This window comes from Notamacropus eugenii, chromosome 2 (assembly GCF_028372415.1).
Source record: "Notamacropus eugenii isolate mMacEug1 chromosome 2, mMacEug1.pri_v2, whole genome shotgun sequence".
In the NCBI taxonomy this organism is placed as follows: Eukaryota; Metazoa; Chordata; class Mammalia; order Diprotodontia; family Macropodidae; genus Notamacropus; species Notamacropus eugenii.
In genome coordinates, this window is record NC_092873.1 from 443,510,871 (window position 1) to 443,533,306 (window position 22,436).

The following is a 22,436-nucleotide window of genomic DNA, read 5'->3' on the forward strand; positions in this document are numbered from 1 at the left end:
TACTCTACTTTCAGATCTTTATCAATGATTGCTGGAATTTTTCCAAAAATCAAAGTCAAGTTCACTATTATGTAATTTGCTTACTTTATCCTCTAATTTTTTTCAAATAACTTGCCCTTCTGTGGTCTTATTTTGCCTTTTAAAATTCTCCCAATTATTTCATTTGTTACTTACAGTGGTTCTACAATTATATCGACTTAGAGATTGTCTTAGTACCTGAGAATATAATTCACATGGGACAAGTGATTTGAAGTCATTAAGAGAAATATCCTTATAATCTCCTTGATTATCTTGCCCAGGCTGGGTTTGAGGCCATCCCACTGCTCTTCTCAACTTGACATGTAAAATTCTTAATATTTTGGTCCTATTTACATTTTCAGAGCCATTTTGCATGATTCCCCTCCATTTTATAATTAAAGGCAAACTGAATTATTTGCCACTCCCATATTTGTTGAATGATGTCATGTACTCTGACACCAGGTGTACTTGTAAGAAAAAATAGAACTAATACAGTTAAAACCACAATTTCCCATTATTACTGTCCATAAAGTGGTGGTTTTTAAAGAAAAAGTAGGAAATAAGCATATGAGGAATGTCACCACAGTCTTTTAACACAACTAAACTTGAGGGGAAAAAAAATGAAAACCTATCTCAAAGTGTTTCTGTATTGTCGCTCAAAGAAAAAGGTCGGCAGAGTTTGGTGTAAACTTTCTGGCTTCTTACAGGGGCCTCTTCCCACTGAGTTGTTTGTTGAAAAATAGTTACTTCAGTCTAAATTACAACCATGCAGTGAAGATTTGAAGTCACCATAGCTACTATACTTATTTTTAAACCATGAAAGAATGATACATTTTAATAAACAAAACATCATAAAATCATGTTTTCTGATACTGTTACTGAGTTTAATCTACAAATTAATAGGTTTTTATAAGAATATTTCAAAATGCTTTATCATATTTGCAAGTTTCTTTGTCAGGAAATGATGTGTAGGAGATTTGGCTACTTCATTTAGTAAAATTATCAGCATTTGGATGATTAAGAAAAAATCATTTAAGTTTGTTTTTTTTTTTTTTTTTGCAAAAACACTTCCAATGATAATTTATTGCATTTTAAAAAAAAATTTTCTCTTCAAGACACTGAAAGCAATCTGTTACATAGTTTACTAATCATATAAAATATTTTCTTAGTGTAGGAGTTATAATATGGAAGAATTTCATTTCATCAAGCTATCTGTCAATTAGTAGACATTTATTAAGCATTTATTGTGGTATTCACCATCACCCCTCCTGTGGCTCCAAGAATCTGTGGCATGCACAGTAGCCACACCTGGGTAAACTGTCTTAGCATATGGGCTAAACCATGTTGAGGGTAACCCTCAAGCCTCAGACTTGTTGGCAGGTTAGGGGTATGTCTATCTCAACCATACAAAGAATTTCTCTGGCAGAATGGACAGATAGATGAAAACAATTTGTTCCAAAAGCCTAATGAAAATGGATAAAGAAGGTGCTGTGCTTCGAGCTTGGTCAGACATCAGAGATGCCCAGGCTATCGCCAGTGTCTTGACTTTTGTCCTGCCTGGACCCCAGTGACTCTGGAAGACAGAGTGAGACTGATGACTTTATACAACTCTGTCTCACTTAAATCCAATTCATGCACATATCAAGACATCACCCCCTGATGTCATTGGTTCTTTTTGAAAACAAAGGATGAACAACATAGCTGTCCTAAGTGCTATAGCTATGAAGATGAATGACGTAGGCCTTGCTATCGAGCCATCAGTGATTCTTTTAGAAGAGACACCAGGTACATAAGTTATTAAATAAGTATATGCAAAATATATACATAATGAATATGAGGTAAAATTTTTGGGGATGGAAGGTGAAATATTTATGTTCCAAGAAGACTTGACTGTACTGTAGAGTATATTCAGATTAGGGAAGCAGACTGAGGATAGGCTGTGAAGTACTTTAAAAATTAACCAGAGAAACCTATAATACAAAAAGCAATTTGCTTTTGTTGAGTAGGGGAGTTAAATGATTATAACCCACACTTAAGAAAACACATTGGATGATTTGTGGCTAATGGAATGGACTAGTAAGACTTGAAGAATACCAGTGAGGTGCCTATCACAGTGATCTAGGGAAGAGTTGCTAATGGCTTGATGTGAATAGAGAACTGGAGATAGCTGCAAGAGATATTGTGCAGGTAGAAATGACAGATTTTAAAGTCACTATAGCTGTTTGACCTTTTTATTTTTTAAGAAAAAAAGACAAGAAATACTTTTGTTTTTCTTTTGTTAATAATTAATTTGTTTTCAGTTTTCAGTAGTCATTTCCATAACTTTTAAATTTTTCTCTCCCTCCTCTCCACCCTCCCCATGAAGACTTGCAGTCTTGTATGGGTTCTACACATACATTCTTATTAAATACATTTTCACGTTAGTCATGTTGCATACATGAATTAAAAAGAATGGGAGAAACCACAAGAAAAAAACAAAACATAACAAAATAGAAAATAGTCTGCTTCATTCTGCATTCTGACTCCATAGTTTTTTCTGTGGATGTGGATGGCATTTTGCATCGAGTCCTTTGAAAATGTTTAAGTCCTTGCATTGCTATGATTGGATAAGTCTATTAGAAACAGTCCTCACACACCATGACTGTTACTGTGTATAATGTTCTCCTGGTTCTGCTCATTTCACTCAGCATTAGTTTATCTAAGTCTTTCCAGGTTTTTCTGAAGTCCACCTGTTTATCATTTCTTATAGCACAATAGTATTCCATTACATTCATATACCACAACTTGTTTAACCATTCCCCAATTGATGTGCATCCCCTCGATTTCAAAACATTTTTATAAACTATACTAAAACCATGTTTTCTGATTCTGTTATTGAGTTTAATATACATGTAGTATATAGTTGTTTAGTGTATTAGTATAATAATGTAATGATATAGTATAGTAGTATATATATTTTTATGATAATTTAAATGCTTTATATTAGTTACAAGTTTCCTTGCCAAGAAAATGTGTGTGTGAAATTTAGCTACTTCATTTAGTAAAACTACCAACATTTGAATGATTAAGAAAAAAGTTTTTTTTAAAACATTTTCAAAATGAACAGTAATATTGCAAATGCAATTCTAATGATAATTTGCTGCATTTTAAAAAAGTATTTTCTGCTTAGGATTTATAAATAGACCGGATACGTGGGTTGAAGGAGAGTGAGGGGTCAAAGATGATGCTAGAGTTGCCAACATAGGTGACTGGAAGGACTCAGAGCAGAGATAGGGAAGTTCAGAATTAGAATGTGTTCTGGGGTCAGAGTTCAACTGAGTTCATGTTGAGATTGAGATGCCCCAGGGACTTGTAGTTTGAAATAAATAGAAAATAGAAATACATAATTGGGGTTCATGAGAGAGACTAGTGATGGATATATAGGTCTAGTAGTAATTTGCATAAAGATGATGATTAAACTCATGAGAGCTGATGAAGTCTCCAAGTGAAAGAGTATAGATATATTTACAAAGGGCTCATGATGTAACTGTGGCTTAAACCCATAGGGAACATGCAATGGAAGGTGAACTCACAAAGACAACTGAGAAGGAATAGTCAGACAGGGAAGAGAAAATGGTGTCAAGAAAACCCATGCAAGAGAGAGCTCAGTAATGTTAAATATTGCAGAAGTCAGGAAAGATTGAGAAGAAAGACACAGCACTGGCTCCTAAGAGATTATTGACAACTTTGAAGAGAACTGTTTTAGTTAAACTGTGATTTTGAAAGTCAGATTGTAAATGGTTGAGAAATTAGTGAGAAGAAAGTGGAAGCAACTGTAAATAATTTTTTCCAGGTGTTTGCATTTGTGTTCATCCTTTGTTGCTGAAGAAGACCATGCCATTAGAGAAGTGATGACATGACTTGCACATGACTTTGTTCCCTTCCCTTCCCTTCCTTTCCCTTCCCTTCCTTTCCCTTCCCTTCCCTTCCCTTCCTTTCCCTTCCCTTCCCTTCCCTTCCCTTCCCTTCCCTTCCCTTCCCTTCCCTTCCCTTCCCTTCCCTTCCCTTCCCTTCCCTTCCCATCCCATGCAAAAAGGAAGAAAGAGACAGGAGGATAGCTTGAGAGGAATGGTAGAGTCTACTCAGGTACTTTTCAGGAGGTATGTTGGTAGTTAGCAGAGAAGGAACCAGAAAGATATTCAAGATTACCGAGAAGGACTTCTTGTGGGATCATTCTGATGAGATAATAGGAAGGGTTGGAATAGGTATATACATACAGAGAAGTTAATTAATTAGCCTTGCTGAGCAAAAGGGTGACATTTTTTAATCAGCGGTTGCAATAAAAGAAACAAGCTTGAGTAGTAAATGTAGAAAAGGGCACAAATAGGGAGATTATGAGTAATGTGTCAAATTGAACTCATTATCTAAGGAAGAGGAGAGAAGAAATAGTATGGGAGGCTTGAGGAGGAAACAATTCTTTACTATAGTGAGGGCCTTGTTGAATCTAAATAATATAAATTTGTAATGTACCCAAGTCAATCCTTTTGCATGATTTCCTCCAGTTTTATTCCTTCATTCAGGAACAATTAAGTAGGGATTAAGGATGAAAACTGTGTGTAATCCCAGGTTGGAATTCATCCTATATCATCTTTTATTAGCTAATCTTTTTCCAGATAATTTTCTGTAGAAAAAATGTATTAAAGTTAGATGCATTTGATATGAGAAAGTATCATTATAAAACAATTTATATTGTGCATTCTCAGTGGAAATAAATGCAGATAGATACTGTTTACTTAAATATTATCACTTTAATCTATGTTTCATCTTGGTAAGATTCATTTAAGGCATCGTTTTTTAACTGAATAAATTATTTTACTATTTTCTTTTATAAAATTTTCTGACAATAAAATAATGTGATTTTGGAAAGAATAAAATATTCTTTATTAACTCATTTATATCTGCAATACCTATATTGCCAAATTTGTCATGGTATGCTAAATTGATATTCTTTGTTAAGTATTGATAAAGTAAGATATTGCTTCACAAGTTTGGACTGATTTTTCAAGTGTGTTACGATGAATTTATGCTAAATATGCTTTTACTTTGTGTATAACTTTCATCTCTGTACTGACTTTGTTAAAAGAATAAAGATAGGTATCTACATAGAAAGATAATAAAGATGCATTTGATCATATGTGGCCTTGGTTTTGAAGGATGTTGTTCAAAAATTGGTTACTAACTCCCTGGGCTTTTTGTTTGTTTGTTTTTGGAATTTAAGGTATACTAAAGCACCGACTGAAATTAGTTTCCAGGAAAGTGATTAATGTAAGCATGTATATGTACTATGATTATACAGATGATGGATCTAGTCCAGAAATACTATGCTGTAGGAAAAATCTTACCTGCCCAAGCACATTTTGGATGGAAAACAATATAATTTTACTTTATTAAATCAGGTTATTGCTACATTGTAATAGTTTGTTTATCTTTAAATATTTTTATGAATATCTTAGAATATAAGTAATTAAAGAACTTGGCATGTAATGGAAATATTGAATAAATATCTAATTAAGTCATAATATATGCAACTAATTTATTGAGACTTATGTATTTTAAATAACAATTAGGAAAAATTGTATGCCTGGAACAGAATATTATATTCATTCATTAATTTATCAGTGTATTTATTGCTTCTCAGATCACATCAAATGTTTTAAGAAGTATGTTTATATTGTATTTTTGATTGCCATATAAATTTTCAATTCTTTCTATATACTTATTTTAAATATTTTTTTCAGCTACCTTCCATGGTTTGAGGTGTACTACAAACTTTTAAATACTCTGGCAGATTATTTGGCTAAGGAACTGGTAAGCAATCCTTTTTTGGATGGGGGGTGTTTAAAATAAAGTTTCGTATTCAAAATGGTTCAGTCAAAGCAGCATTAAGTATTCCATTTGAATGGAGAAAGGGAAAAATTTCTTCTTTTCACTGTCATTTCTAGTAAGAGAGAATTTAGAAAGAAATTATCTTGACTCGGGCATAGTCCATTATTGCTTTACTTCTTTGTCCCTTAAAAGGAAAGCAAATATTTGCAGCATTTAATTTAAATAACAAATCAACAAAATTTTTATTTTCATGAGTAGTTCATCATTCTCCAGGATAGCGAAGCAAAAGATTTACTTTGTCTTTATGTCATTAGTGTTAGCAGTGTCCATTTGTTTAATTGTTAGTGCTTTATATAGTTGAAGAACAAAAAAGACAGTGATCAGCCAGATCTCAGATAAAATGCCAGAAGATGATTGGAGAATCTTTTCTGACATTTGTTAAAACGTAAAATTTTTGGTGGGATATTCTGATATTTTAATTATTGTAATGAAGTTGCTACATATGCCTAGAGAAGTTTTCCCTATTAATTTATTCTTTTTCATAGAGGCACAAAGTAGTTGTTTTTATTTGTTTTGCCTTCTTTTGTTTCTTAAATTCCAAATCTTCTATTCTGAAATGAACTTTTTAATTGTCACTTGAATGGCAGATGACAAGTTTTGCACCATCAAACTGACTATCTTTACAACTTTCCAGTTTTATTGGTGAGCAGTTGGTTTCAAAAGCATACTGTCAACATTTTTCTAAGTTTATAGCTTTTTTTCTAATTGTAGTTTTTTCAGTGTTCATGTCTATCTTAATTTCTTTCCCTCCTTTCCACTTTCATAAAATGATAACAATGATAATCATAATTTCAAGTTAATTATTGGAAGTAAATTTCACTAAACTAAAAAAAGATGGTAAGCACTTCTTTTGTAGAATTTGATTTTAGATGAAGCAATTGACTATTTCTCTTTTCAAGGGCTTTTGACTCAAAATGAGTGTCTGAAATTACTTTAAAAATATTTGACGTTAGGTGTGGTCATCGGGTAGATTGAGACTAATAGATCACTTAATCACTAGCGCTCAGAGCTGCAGTAGGCTTTGTCAATCAGGTGTCCTCACTGTTATGGTATCAGTGTGGTGAGTCTCTGGGGAGGTGACCAGACTGCCTAAAGAAGGCTGAACTAATACAGATTGTAAATAGCACATCAGAGCTCCTGTGCTGATCAATAGTGGTATGATACCCTTACTCATGAATGAGTACAGGTGTAATTCCAGCCTACATGCAGAAACCCAATCTTAAAAAGAAATAAAGTCAATAAAATATCTGGCTTATTCCCTGCCCCACCATTTAAAATAATACATAGAACAGGGCAGTAAGATAAATTATAATTATTATATTCTAGGGCTCCTGTTCCCCCATTTAATAATTTAAGGAATTAATCCCACAAATGGTGTTGTGCATTTTAAGTGACAAAATATTGAGAGAGACTAATTTGAAGAAATCCATAAATATGTAGAATAGCTAACCAGGAAAAATCTTTAGATAAGGATATTCTGAAAGAAGGCTTGCCTTCTGGCGCTAACAATCACTGAGAATCATTGTATGAAAACTTTGCAGAGTGCATGTTATTGTTGTTGTTCAGTCATGCCTGATTCTTCATGACCCCTCATGTTTTTGGCAAATATACAGTAATGGTTTGACAAATAGAGATTACGTGACTTACTTGAAATCACACAAGTGGTGAATATCTGAGGCCAGATTTGAACTCAGGTCTTCCTGACTCCAGGCCCCCTGCTCTATCTACTGAACCACCTAGCTGACTCCGGAGTACATAACAATAGATAAATCAAAAGTCATCTTTATTTGACTTCACATTTGCTTGTTGTTGTTTTTTTTGGAAACAGAATAATGATGTAGTTAAATTAATATTAAACTTAGTTTTTATCCTCTCATCACAAATTAGCTACAAATATGGATTGTGCTATTTCCAAAGGATATTGAATACTTGACTAGAAATTTAACATTTCCCAGCAATAATTACTTATTGCATAATTCTGTCACTGATAATTGAGAGATGATAATATTTGGCTCTTTTTATCTAGGATTTAGTGGACATTGTACTGGCTATGTGATTGTAGCATCAAGCATTCTGACACATATCCAGGATGACCTACTGGCACTAGTTCTTAAATCTGCTTTTCTAAAAGGAATGCAACTTTTGAGGGAGAATTAAAGACCAACAGACAATGCTTCTAATTATCTGACCATAAGCAATACATACATTATAGATCAACAGACAGATACAACTGTCTGACCATTACACACATGCATAGTTACCAGAGAGAGAAGAACCATCGTCTGGGTTTTGAAAGCCTCAGAAACAATAATATGTTAGTAGTTGTAATGAACTTTTTAGAAAACACAAGAAATGGGGCTTAGAATTATATTTCCTTGATTATTTCATAAACTTTTTTTGTTTATCTACATATAGAATTAGAATTATTCATATAAATTCTAAATGATTTAATTCTATTCCTTATTTCATATTTTTGTATTAATAATTGTCCAAATATCATGTCATTCTATGAGGCTCATAAGGTCAATCTCTGGAACATTAAAATATTTAACAAATTTCTAATTAGTTTTGTTGTGAAAGCTATGCTTCTTTTTTGTTGTTTTTATATTCTAAAATATGTATCATATTTCATGGTTAACAACAATATAGATTGGTGTTCTCCAGAAAGTTGGCCTTTCCTTCCCTCTAGGATAACAGTCTTTTGATGTTTTAAAAATTAAACAAACACCTAACTTTTCAGTACCAATGTGTATGCAGACATTTATGTATGCATTAATAGTATTATAATCCGTCATGATGAAAACAAACTTAGCAATAAATTTATGGAAATCATGCCCTATTTTCTGTACTATTCTATATACTCATTGAATGATCAAGCAGGAAATGCCTTGGCTGCAAATTAACTTTTTCAGTTGTGATCAGTACCATGAATTCATGTAAGTGTATTCTTCTAGAATCACCCATTAAGATCCAGTTTAAGTAACTGTGGATTGTTAAAGCCAAGAGAAAACACATAATCAGCCGTATTCTTAAAAACACCACAATATGAAAGAAACATAAGGCATTAGGGTATAGAGTAACTCGAGTTAAGAGAATGTGGATAAAAAGTGACAGATAAGTAACTTAACATCCCTAAGGCACAATTTTTGGATCTGTAAAATGGGGATAATATCCATTGTACTGCTTCACAGGATCACAAACTGTATAAAGTATTAGAAAGCTTTTCGCCTTTATATATTTTGCCTATATATATATAATAAAAAGCTTAAATTGCCATATATTAATAATAATAAAAATGGAATGGTTTCCTCATATATAAAATGTAAAAAATATTTTCACTACTTAACTCCCAGGTTTTTGAGGAAAGTTGTTTGTAAATATAAAGTACTAAAAAAGTATGTGCCATTTTTATTATTCCAATTTCTTCAAATGCTTTTTGTATTCCCCCAAATGTCTAGCACATCTCTGCTTTTTAAATTATGTATTATTTCAGCTAAAGAAAATTATGAAACAAAGAATAGCAAATTTAAAAATAAAATAAATACACAAGTTGTCTATTTGTTTTGGCCGTATACATGTGACATGTATTTATATCATATGCACATATTACAATTGTTTGATGCGTAGTGCTTTGTAGTAGAAATTTATGGAAAAGTATTACATCTTTTGCTTAGAGACTACTACATTGGGGGCTAAATATGAGACAGGGATCTGTCACAGTAATTTCTACTTCTTGCACATTTTAATAGAGTGTAGATTTGTATGTGAATAATTCACTCATCATAATAAAATACTGCTGTTCTTTTAGAAACTTCTTCCTCAGAGAAGAAAATGTGATTTATGATTTATAAATACAAATCTACCTTTATCTTTTTGGGGTTATCTCCTATTATTGCTGTATGCTTTTCATGGTAAAGAAAATAAATTTTGTCAGAAGAGATATTTATATGAAACAGATATTGCTACTACCATTTCCCAAAGATAGGCATTTCCACAAGTAGAATTTATATTTATTGGAATTACAAGTTTTGTGGTTGCAAGAAAATATGCAGAGAAAATGCACATTAGAAATACATGGACATTTAAGATTTTTATTAAATTATATGTGCTTGAAATTGGTCCTGATAAGTAATTTTGTTTCAAAGATCCATTAATTTGCAATATGATCAATTTATAAAATGGACTTCTGCCCTTTTTTTCCACCTCAGGAAAATGATTTGAATGATATGCTAAAATCACTGTACAGCCACCCTGTACCAAAGGCAAACACTTCTGTCAGTTTGAATGTGGTAAGTATTACCTGTATGTTTTTTTAATTCTCATAACTGATTTTAACCTCTTTCTTTCCAAATCTTGTTAGATCTCACTTCTTGTAACCCATACCCTCTAGTCACTGTGTCCCTCCCTACTTTCTTAGGCCTTTATCTTCCATAGGAGCTCCTGTCATTGCCTTTAGAATAAAGTACAGACTCCTCAATTTGACATTTAAGAGCCCTTCATAATCTTGTTCCAGACTTTCTTCCAAGCTTATAGTACATTATTTCCTATCACACCTTCTAAGATCCAGCTAAATTGGCCAGTGTAATGTTTACATGTCATTTCATTACTTGCCTCTATATTTTTTATATTTATTTATTTTTAGTTTTCAACATTCATTTCCACAAAATTTTGAGTTCCAAATTTTCTCCCCATCTCTCCCCTCCCCCCAGCCCAAAACACCATGCATTCTGATTACCCCTTCCCCCAATCTGCCCTCCCTTCTATCATAGCCCTCCCTTGTAAAACCCCTCCCTTCCCTTATCCCCATCTTCCCTCTTTTCTTGTACCCTATTACCTGTATTTCTTATTTCCCAGTTACATGCAAAAACAATTCTCAACATTTGTTCCTAAAACTTTGAGTTCCAGCTTCTCTCTCTTCCTCCCTTACCACCCATCCCCACTGAGAAGACAAGCAATTCAGTATAGGCTATATGTGTGTAGTTTTGCAAAAGACTTCCATAATAATCATGTTGTGAAAGACTAATTATATTCCCCTCCATTCTACCCTGTCCCCCATTTATTCTATTCTCTCTTTTGGCCTTGTCCTTCCCCAAAAGTATTTACTTCTAATTGCTTCGTCCTCCCATTTGCCCTCCCTTCTGTCATCCTCCCACCCCACTTATCCCATTCTCCCCTACTTTCCTGTAGTGTAAGATAGATTTTCATACCAAATTGAGTGTGCATTTTATTTCCTCCTTAAGACAAATGTGATGAGAGTAAGCTTCACTTTTTCCCTCTCACATCCCTTCTCTTCCCCTCCATTGAAAAAACTTTTTCTTGCCTCTTTTATGAGAGATAATTTGCTTCATTCCATTTCTCCCTTTCTCTTCCCAATATATTCCTTTCTCATTCCTTAATTTTATTTTTTTAGATATCATCCCTTCCTGTTCAACTCACCATGTGCTCTCTGTCTATATGTATGTGTATAATCCCTCCAACTACCCAAATACTGAGAAAAATTTTAAGAGTTACAAATATTATCTTTCCATGTAGGAATGTAAGCAATTCAACTTTAGTAAGTCCCTTATGATTTCTCTTTCTTGTTTACCTTTTCATGCTTCTCTTGATTCTTGTGTTTGAAAGTCAGATTTTCTATACAACTCTGATCTTTTCATCAAGAATGCTTGAAAGTCCTCTATTTCATTGAATGACCATTTTTTCCCCCTGAAGTACTATACTCGGTTTTGCTAGGTGGGTGATTCTTGGTTTTAATCCTAGTTTCTTTGACTTCTGGAATATCATATTCCAAGCCCTTTGATCCTTTAATGTAGAAGCTGCTAGATCTTGTATTATTCTGATTGTATTTCCAAAATACTCAAATTGTTTCTGTCTAGCTGCTTGCAATATTTTTTCCTTGACCTGGGAACTCTGGAATTTGTCTGCAATATTTCTAGGAGTTTCTCTTTTTGAATCTCTTTCAGGAGGTGATTGGTGGATTCTTTCAATATTTATTTTGCCCTCTGGTTCTAGAATATCAAGGCAGTTTTCCTTGATAATTTCATGAAAGAGCGTATCTAGGCTCTTTTTTTGATCGTGGCTTTCAGGTAGTCCCATAATTTTAAAATTGTCTCTCCTGGATCTATTTTGCAGATTAGTTGTTTTTCCAATGAGATATTTCACATTGTCTTCTATTTTTTCATTCTTTTGGTTTTGTTTTGTAATTCTTGGTTTCTTATAAAGTCAGTAGCTTCCATCTGCTCCGTTCTAAAGAACTATTTTGTTCAGTGAGCTTTTGAACTTCCTTTTCTCTTTGGCTAATTCTGCTTTTTTAAAGCATTCTTCTCCTTATTGGCTTACCTGCCTCTATATTTATGCAAGGTTTGCACTCTGCCTCCTTCACCCTGTACTGGAACTTTCTTCCTTTCCTCTTTACTACAGGCATCCCTAGCTCTTTTCAAATCTGAGTTTACATTCTCCACCTCTTTCAAAATACTCCTTCTGATTCCCTTAGGGATTCCCATTCCTGCTCAGTCTCTTATGTATTTATCTTGTATATATTATTTATTTATTTATTTGTAAAAATATTGTATCTTGCTAAGAGAATATAAACTCCTCAAAGGCCTAGGCTCATATATCTATTTGTATTCTCAACATTTAACACTAGTCCTGGAACACACAGAGTAGGTGCTTCATAAATGCTTGTTTGATCAATTGGAACCATAGTAGTTTCACATTAAAATTGAAAACAAAAAATTCTATTTTGGTACTTTTTCTTCCATGAAAATCTTGGTAGTGGTCCTAAATTATTTCTAGATGACAATCCTGACAGCTTTTTTCACATCCTTTAACTGTCATAATTTGCTTTGTGAGTTGATCTGTTTTGGTGGTTGTTAAATCACATAACTATTGTTTTTGAAACATAGATTATCCAGTGGCCATTCTAGACTCTTTTAGCCCCTTTTGACTCTTGTAAATTTGCCAGTTATAATGAACAAATTTGTGAGGTCTGTGAGAACATATTCCCATCTTGGAAAACTTAGCTTTATTTTAGGCCAGTGCAAAGGAAAAATAGCAAAATAAAAATTAAATTTCCTACATTGAAAACAAAGCCTTTAAGTTTCACAAAACTTGACAAAAATCAAAGATATATAAAACTATGTTTACTGTATGGAAATGAAGAAGAATGGGGACTGAACTTGTCATTTTATTGTGACAGGAAGCTCTTAGATAAGGAAATTGTTTCCACCAATTCAAGTGATGCCTTCTTCGCAACTTACAGTTTTAGGTAGTTACCTAGAGCAGTAAGGGTAAAGCAATCTTGTCAAGGGTCACACAGACACTACATATCAGAGATGGGACTTGAACCTAGGTCTCAGGGAGATGCAACGTAGTATAATGGATACAAAGCTAACCTCAAAACCAGGAAGATTTGGGTTTAAATTCCACCTCTCACACATAACTATTTCTCTGATTCTGGGCAAGTCATTCAAGCTGTTGGTGTTTCAGGCACCTCTACAACACAGAAAGAATAATAACTTAGTAACCCTAGAAATACTGTGCAAAGAAAAAGAAAAAAACCAATGCAAACTTATATACAAAAAACATGATTTGGTGTTCCTTTCCTGGGTTTATAACAGTTATCTACTGAGTTGGATGTTGAATCTACTGAGCAGCTGTCTGCTACATCTGAGATCTGTGATCTCTTGTATGTAGCCTCTTTAGGTCCATCATGGATTTTTCCATTGCTCTTTGAGTTCTTTGTGGTTTTAATTGTTTCAAAATATGGTGTCCCATGAATTATAGCTATAACTTTTGTTTCTTTTTTTTGAGTTCATTGTTCCTTTTTTTAAATATTATTTTATTTTCCCCCGATTATATATTAAAACAATTATTAACTTTTGAAAAAAAATTTTGAGTTCCCAATTCTTTCTCCCCATCCTTTCCTTTCTCTCCTCCCTCTCTGAGACAGTTAAGCAATCTGATATAGGTTATACATGTGCAACCATGTAAAACATTTCCATATTGATAATTTTGTACAAGAAGATTCAAACAGAATGAAAAGAAAAAAAGCAAGAAAAATATTATGCTTCAGTCTGCATTCAGACATTATCAGTTCTGTTTCTGAAAATGGATAGCATGTTTCATGAAGAACCCTTTGGAATTGTGTTGGATCATTGAATTGCTGGGAATACTAAGTCATTCACAGTTCTTCATCATACTGTCCTGCTGTTACTGTGTATAGCATTCTCCTGGTTCTGCTCATTTCACTTTGCTTAAGTTCATGTAAGTCTTTGCAGGTTTTTCTGAAATTATCTTGCTTGTCATTCCTTATAGCACACTAATATTCCATCACAATTGCATACCACTTGTTCAGCCATTCCCCAGTTGATGGGCATTCCCTTGATTTCCGTTTGTTATCTATCACAAAAATACTTTTGTTCAAGTAGGTCCTTTTCCCTTTATAAAAAAAATCTCTTTGGGATTATAGACCTAGCAGTGGTATTGTGCAGTTTTATAGCCCTTTGGGCATAGTTCCAAATTGCTCTCCAGAATAGTTGCATCACCTCACAACTTCACAAACAGTGTGTTGATGCTTTCTCCCATTCCCCCCAACATTTATCATTGTCCTTTTTTTTGTCACATTAGCTAGGGTGAGGTGATACCTCAGAGTTGTTTTAATTTACATTTCTCTAATCAATAGTGATTTAGAACATTTTTTCATATGACTATAGCTAGATTTGATTCTTTTTGTCTGAAAACTGCCTGTTCATATCCTTTGACTATTTATCAATTGGGGAATAACATATTTTTATAAACCTCACTCAATTCTCTATATATTTGAGAAATGAGACCTGTATTTAATCAGAATTATCCATTTTACATTTTGTAATGCCCTCTATATATTGTTTGTCTTAATTTCTTCCTGCATCTATAGATCTAACAGGCAAGCTATTCCATGCTCTATTAATTTGTTTATAGCATCACTCTTTATGTGTAAATCATGCACCCATTTTGACCTTTTCTTGGTATATGGTGTGAGATATTGATCTATACCTAGTTTCTGTCATACTGCTTTCTAGTTTTCCCAGAAGTTTTTGTCAGATATTTAAGTTTTTATCCTCAAAACTTAGATCTTTTGATTTATCATATACTAGATTACTATGGTCATTTACTATAACATATTGTGTACCTAATCTGTTGCACTGATCTGCCACTCTATTTCTTAGTACTAGATTATTTTGATAATTACTGCTTTTTAACACAGTTTCAGTTGTGTTAAAGCTAGACCACTTTCCATCACATTTTTTTCATTGATTCCCTCTATATTCTTTTCCTTTTATTCTTCCAGGTGAATTTTGTTGTTATTTTTTTCTACCTCTATAAAATAATTGTTTGGTAGTTGGATTGGTATGGCACTCAATAAGTAAATTAGTTTAGGCAGAATTATCATATTTATTGTATTGGTGTGTTCTACCCATGAGCAATTAATAATTTTCCATTTGTTTAGATCTGACTTTATTTGTGTGAAATGTGTTTTGTAATTTTGTTTGTATAGTTCTTGGATTTGTCTGGGCAGATAGACTCCCACCTATTTTATTCTATCTACAATTATTTTAAATACAGTTTCTCTTTCTGTCTCTTGTTGCTGGGCTTTGTTGGTAATATATACAAATGCTGATGATTTATATGGAATTATTTTGTATCCTGCAACTTTGCTAAAGTTGTTAATTATTTCTAGTTTTTTAGCTGATTCTCTAGGTTTCTTTTAAGTATACCATCATATCATTTGCAAAGAATGATAGTTTTGTTTCCTCATTGCCTGTTCTAATTTGTTCAATTTCTTTTTCTTCTCTTATTGTTGTAGTTAGCATTTCCAGTACAATATTGAATAATAATGGTGATAATGGGCATCCTTACTTCACCCCGATTGTATTGGGAAGGCTTCTAGCTTATCCCCATTATCGATAATGCTTGCTGATGGTTTTAGATAAATATTACTTATCATTTTAAGGTAAGCTCCATTTCTACCTATGCTCTCTAGTGTTTTCAGTAGGAATGGGTATTGTATTTTGTCCAAGGCTTTTTATACAGTTGTTGAAATAAAATAATGATGTGATTTCTATTGGATTTTTTTTTACATGTTTATTATGCAGATAGTTTTCCTAATTTTGAACCAGCCTTGCATTTTTTGTATAAACCTCACCTGGCCATAGTATATGATCCTTGGAATATATGGCTGTAATCTCCTTGCTAGTGTTTTATTTAAAATTTTTGCCTCAGTATTTATTAGGGGTTTATAATTTTATTTCTCTGTTTTGGCTCTTGTTTAGGTATTAACACTATATTTGGGTCATAAAAGGAATTTGGTAGGATTCCTTCTTTGCCTATCTTTCCAGTTACTTTGTATAGTATCGGAATTAATTGTTCTTTAAGTGTTTGGTAGTATTCGCCAGTGAATCCAGCTTGTCCTGGGGATTTTTTTTAGGAAGTTCATTGAGGTCTTGTTCAATTTCTTTTTCTAAGATTGGGATTTTTTAGTGTTCTATTTTCTCTTCTGTTAATGTAGGCAATTTGTATTTTTATAGATGCTCCTTCATTTCAAAATTGTCAAATTTACTGGCATATAATTGGGCAAAATAGCTCCTAATTATTTCTTTAATTTTCTCTTCATTGGTGGTGAGTTTATTCCTTTCATTTTTGATACTGTAATTTGTTTTTCTTTTTTAGATCAAATTAACCAGTGGTTTATCTATTTTATTATTTTTGTCATAAAACCAGTTTCTAGTTTTATCTATTAGTTTAATGATTTTTCTTACTTTCAATTTTACTAATCTTTTCTTTGATATTCAAGATTTCTGATATGGTATTTAATTGGGGATTTAAAATTTTTTTTTCTAGTTTTTAAAATTTCATTCATCTGCTCCTTCTTTATTCTGTTGATGTAAGCAATTAGAGATATAAATTTTCCCCTCAGTCCTACTTTGGGTATATCCCATAAGCTTTGGTATGTTGTGTCATTATTGTCATTTTCTTCAGTGAAATTGTTGATTATTTCTATGATTTGTTCTTTGATTCACTTATTATTTAGGATGATTGTTTTTATTTATTATCTTTTTACTACCTATTGAATATAATTTTGATTGCATTATGAGCTGAAAAGGATACATTTAATATTTCTGCTTTAATGTATTTGGTTGTGAAGTTTTTCTGCCCTAATAAATGGTCAGTTTTTGTGTAGGTGCCATGTGCTGCTGAGAAAAAGTTTTATTCCTTTCTGTTTCCATTCAGTTTTCTTCAGAGGTCTATCATGTCTAATAGGATTCTATTCACCTCTTTAACTTGGTTATTCTTTGTTTAGTTTTTGGTTAGATTTATCTGTTTCTGAGCGGACAAAGTTGAGGTTCTCCTCTAATATAGTTTTATTGTCTATTTCCTCCTGTAACTCATTCAACTTCTTCACAAATTTAGTTTGTATACCATTTGGTACATATATGTTTAATATTGAGTCAATCATTGTGTGTTGTAGTAAGATATAGTTTTCAACTCTTTATGGTTTCAGCAAGATAAAGTTTCCTTTCTTATCTCTTTCAGTTAGATCTATTTTTGTTTTTGCTTTGTCTGAGATGTACTGCTACAACTACTTTTGTTTTTAAATTGCAGTTGAAGCATGGTAGATTCTGCTCCAGACCCTAATTTTTCTTCTGTGTGTGTCTCTGTGTTTCATATGTGTTTCTTGTAAACAATATATTTTAATATTCTAGTTTTTAATTCATTCTGCTATCCATTCTATTCTGTGGATGAGTTTATCCCATTTATATTTATAGTTATGACAACTAACTGTATTTCTCTCCATCTTATTTTTCCTTTGTTTATCCTTTTTTCTCTTTCAGCTTCACTCTTTCCTCACTAGTGTTTTACTTTTTATTACTTATTCCCCCAATCTGCCATCCACCCTGTCTCTCAGCTCCCTGCCCCTTCTCATATCCCCCCTCCCTTTTTGCTTTCTTTATAGATCTCTTTATTCAGTTGAGTTTGTATGTCATTCCCTCTTTGAGATAATTCTGATGAGAGTAAAATTCAAGCTTTGTGCACCACCTTCCATCTGCCCCTCCATTATAACAGCTCTTTTAAATTTCTTTAATGTGAGATAATTTACCAAATTCTATCTCTAACCTCCCTCTTCTCCCAGTACAGTCTTCTTCCTTACCTCTTTATGTTTTTTTGGAGGGAGAGGTATCATTCCATCAAATTGACCACATATATATGTGTATATAATAGACACCTTTTGTCTATGTGTATGCCTTCTAATTTCCCTTATAGTAAATAGTAAAGCTCTTAAGAGTTGCAAATGTTATCCTGCCATATAGGACTATAAACAGCTTAACCTTATTGAATCTTATTTTTCCTTGTTTCTTTTTTCTGTTTTCTGTTTCTCTTGAGTCTTGTATTTGAAGATTGAATTTATTATTCAGTTCTTACCTTTTAATTAGGAATGCTTGAATGTCCTCTATTTCCTTAAATATCTGTTTTTTTTTCTCCTGAAGGATTATATTCAGTTTTGCTGGGTAGATGATTCTTGGTTCTAATCCTAATTTCTTTGCCTTCTGGTATATCATATTCCAAGTCCACCATTTCTTTAATGTAGAAGCTGCTAAATCTTGTATAATCCTGACTGTGACTCCATGATATTTGAATTGTTTCTTTCTGGCTGCTTGTAATATTTTCTCCTTGTCCTGGGAGCTCTGGAATTTGACTATGGTGTTCATGGGAGTTTCCATTTTATGATCTCTTTCAGGAGGTAATTGGTGGCTTCTTTCATTTTCTGTTTTTCCCTCTGATTTTAGGATTTCAGGGTAGTTTTCCTTGATAATTTCTTGAAAGATGTTGTCCAGGTGTTTTTTTTTTTTTGTTTGGTTTTTTTGTGGCTTTCAGGTAATAATTCCAATAATTTTAAAATTATCTCTCCTGGATCTATTTTCTAGGTTGTTCTTCCAAAGAGAAATTTCACATTTTCCTCAATATTTTTTTGATTCTTTTGTCTTCAAAAAGAAATTGTTCCTTGATGTCTCATGGAGTCATTAGCTTCCACTTGCCCAATTCTAATTTTTAAGAAATAATTTTCTTCAGTAAGCTTTTGTACCTCTTTTTCCATCTGGCCAATTCTGTTTGTTAAGGAGTTATTTTCTTCAGCAAATTTTCCCCCATTTTTTTGTTTTACCAAGCTATTGACTCTTTTTTTGATGAAATCTCTTTCATTACTCTCATTTATTTTCCCAATTTTTCTTCTTTTTTTCTAATTTGCTTTTTACATTTCTTTTTAAACTCTTCCAGAAGTTTTTTTTGGGGCTGAGAGCAAATTACATTTTTCTTTGAGGCTTCACATGTTGCCATTTGATGCTGTTGTCTTCTAAGTTTGTGCCTTGATCTTCCCTGTTACTATCCTAACTTTCTATAGTCGAGTTCCTTTTTTTCCCTTATTTTTATGCCTATTTTGTGGGAGTTGGCTTTTGCTTTTATTTTGTCCCAACTGTCTTGTTCAGGGACTTGGGGCCTTCTGCTGGGGAGGGGAGGGACAGGGTCCACTTGCCATGTTGTTTTGTTTTGTTTTGTTTTTGCTGGCCTCAGAGGGGAGGGGACACCTTGCTGTTGGCTTGGTGTGGAGACTAGGCCCTGGAGGGGGGTGTTGTTGCTGGCTTCCCCGCCCTGGGGAGGACCTTGCTACTGATCAGCACTGGGTACTAGGCCTATCTGGGGGCCTTTCTGAGGTTGGGGCAGCTGGGGTGGTGCTGCCTGTGCTATAAAGGCTGCTGATTTACAGGAGTGTGGAACCTCATTGGTGGATTGCTCAGGCTTGGAGCTTAGCTTCAGGCCCCTTGCTGTGTGGCCTGAGGCTGCTATTCTTGGACCTTTCTCCCCTCCCACCATAGTGAGACAGACTTTTCCTGCTGAGCTAGTAAGCTACTTTCTTGCTCCTCGATCAGTTCTGAGATGATTTTTCAAGTTATGTGGAAGGGAATTTGAGAGGATTCCAGAGAGTTCCTGCCTCCCTCTGCCATCTTGACACTGGAAGTTGATAGCTATAACTTTTAGAAGTATATAATGATTAATTCATTAAGTTACTCTTATAACTGCATGTCATATTGCATGGAAAGTTTATACATATATATATATATTGATGTTGATTTTGTAGGGTCTTAAAAGCTTATTGCCATCAGTGTATTGTCATCTGAGAATCCTGACTCCATTAGCGTTAAGGACTTCTTTACTGACACTAAACACGTTAGGTGAACAACTCCTAGTTTCACATTATAGTTAATGTCAGTATTCATTGGATCATTAAGCAGTGATTTTATGTCCTATTTATCTTAAATACTTGAGTGATTTTACTTTATACATGAGAGATACTTTAAGGAAAGTCCCTTATGTTTGTTGAATTTTGTGTAGAATCAAATATATTCTTAAGTTCACTGTTCTGTTGATTACTTCTACATGTATTTATTCAGGTACAAAAATGCTTCCATCTTTCTTCTTAGGAACTTACAACACTTAATGGCTTTTATTATAATTTTTATATATTATACTTAGTAATGTATTGTTTAATATATTATAATCATTATATTACAACAAGTATAGATTCAGTCAGCATGCATTTATTAAGTACTTACTGTGTTCTAGGTACTGTGCTAGGAAATAGAGATAAGATTTTAAAAAATGAAATAATCTTCGTTCTCAAGGAGGTTGTATTCTTATCTTGAGGGAGGACATATATAAGTGCATATATATGTATATATATATAAATATATACAAAATAAATTCAGGAATAATTTAAGAAAGTTAGGGAAGGAGGACACTAGCATTTGGTGAAATTGGGAAATTGTTTAGAAGGTGATCCTTGAACTGAGTCTTGGAGAGAGAGAGAAGGAAGGATTACTCTGTAAAGAGGAAGGAGGAATGTATTCTTCTGTGAGAGATATCCAATGCAAAGGCATAGAAATTGAAGATGGAATTCTATGTGTGAGGAACGGTGAGAAGGTTCACTTTGGGCTAAGAAGAGAAGTCCTGTATTTTAATGAAAATGGAAATAGATTGAGGCCAAGTTGTGAAAGGTTTTCAAAGCTAACCAGAGGAGCTTGCATTTGAATGTAGAGGCAGTAAGTCATCACTGGAATTTATTGACTAGGAGTGATGTGATCAGAATTGTAATTAAAGAAAATCACTTTGTTAGCTATGTGGAAGAGTATATTTGAGTGAGGAGAGACTTGAGACATGAAGTCCTGTTTAGAAACCATCGCAGTGATCCAGACAAAGAGGACCTGAACACATGTGCTAACTTTGTGACTAGAACAAAGCAGGTTGGATGGGAGAGATGTTGTGGGGGTGGAATGTCAGAAAATCAGTAACTGATTGCATGTGTGGGTTGAGGAGTGAAGTTAATGCCATGGTTACATACTTTGGAGACTGGAAGAATATTCTTGCTTATAATAAAAATAGGGAAATTTGGAAGATGGAGTGAAAATATAATTCCATTAGCCTTGCTGATGAGATAAAAATGTCAGCAAACCTCTTTCTTTTCATATTTTTTATCTTCATGACTTTATAAATGTTCTTAGTATAATCAGACCTTTATGGATTTCATATGCCTACATATTTTTAAACTACGAACAATCTTTATGCTCATATCAGGTTGGAAAACAGTGAGTTGTGATTAATGAGTTTTAATAATAAAATTTTATTTAGTGCAGATTATAAAATGATACTAGGTTGCATGTAATGTGAGCAAATTTCAATGAATGTGACATGAAAGGTTTTAATGTGCTGCAACAGTTTGTACTTTTAATCATTTTGCATGTGGATATAATATGCTGCTGGATACCAATATTTGTGTTAATTGTTTTAAAAAGAACCCTTATCAAGCTGGACAATGTGGACTCTTCAGATTGAAACACTTCAAGCCCCACAAAGAAGAAGCCTAGTACATTAGAGCAAAAATTTAGTGTAATCCGATAACATGGTCATAGCATCACTAAAATAGGATGAGATGTTGGGATGTTTGAAGCTCTGATTCAGATGAAATAAAAGAAAAGTTGCAAAGTTATGTATAAACCTTTAGTGGTTTTCCAACAGCTATGAGGAATAGAGTGGTTATAATGATAGAAATGGAGCTTTTTTAGCTGTTTGGATTGAAGACTGAAATAAAAAAATGCAGTTCCTCTTAGCGGAATAGCCATTCAGACAAAATCTTCAAGTTTATTTAAGACTGCATAAGGAAATGTAAATGAAGTGGAAAATGACAAAACCTTTATTATTAGCAGCTGGTTTGATCACTTTAAAATTGAGTTCACTTGTAAAATGTTAAAATTTCTGGAGAGAGAACTAATTTAGATGAGAAAAAACAGCCAAATATACTTCTGTTTTGAAGAAAAGAGTCAAAAGAAGTGGCTACAGTGACCAACAGATTTTTCAAATGTGTGTGAAACAGACTTACTCTGGAGAAGAACTGACATTTGTCAAAG

General features: G+C 33.2%; 1 protein-coding gene across 3 annotated transcripts in view; it reads left to right on the plus strand.

Annotated features, from left to right (window-relative positions):
- Positions 1 to 22,436, plus strand: part of DENND1B (DENN domain containing 1B) — a 334,070-nt gene that overhangs the window by 166,809 nt on the left and 144,825 nt on the right. For all 3 annotated transcript variants that reach the window (XM_072648309.1, XM_072648308.1, XM_072648307.1), the window contains exons 6-7: positions 5,796 to 5,865; positions 10,152 to 10,232. In XM_072648309.1, the coding sequence (XP_072504410.1) occupies positions 5,796 to 5,865; positions 10,152 to 10,232 (151 nt within the window). The remainder of the gene's footprint in view (positions 1 to 5,795; positions 5,866 to 10,151; positions 10,233 to 22,436) is intronic.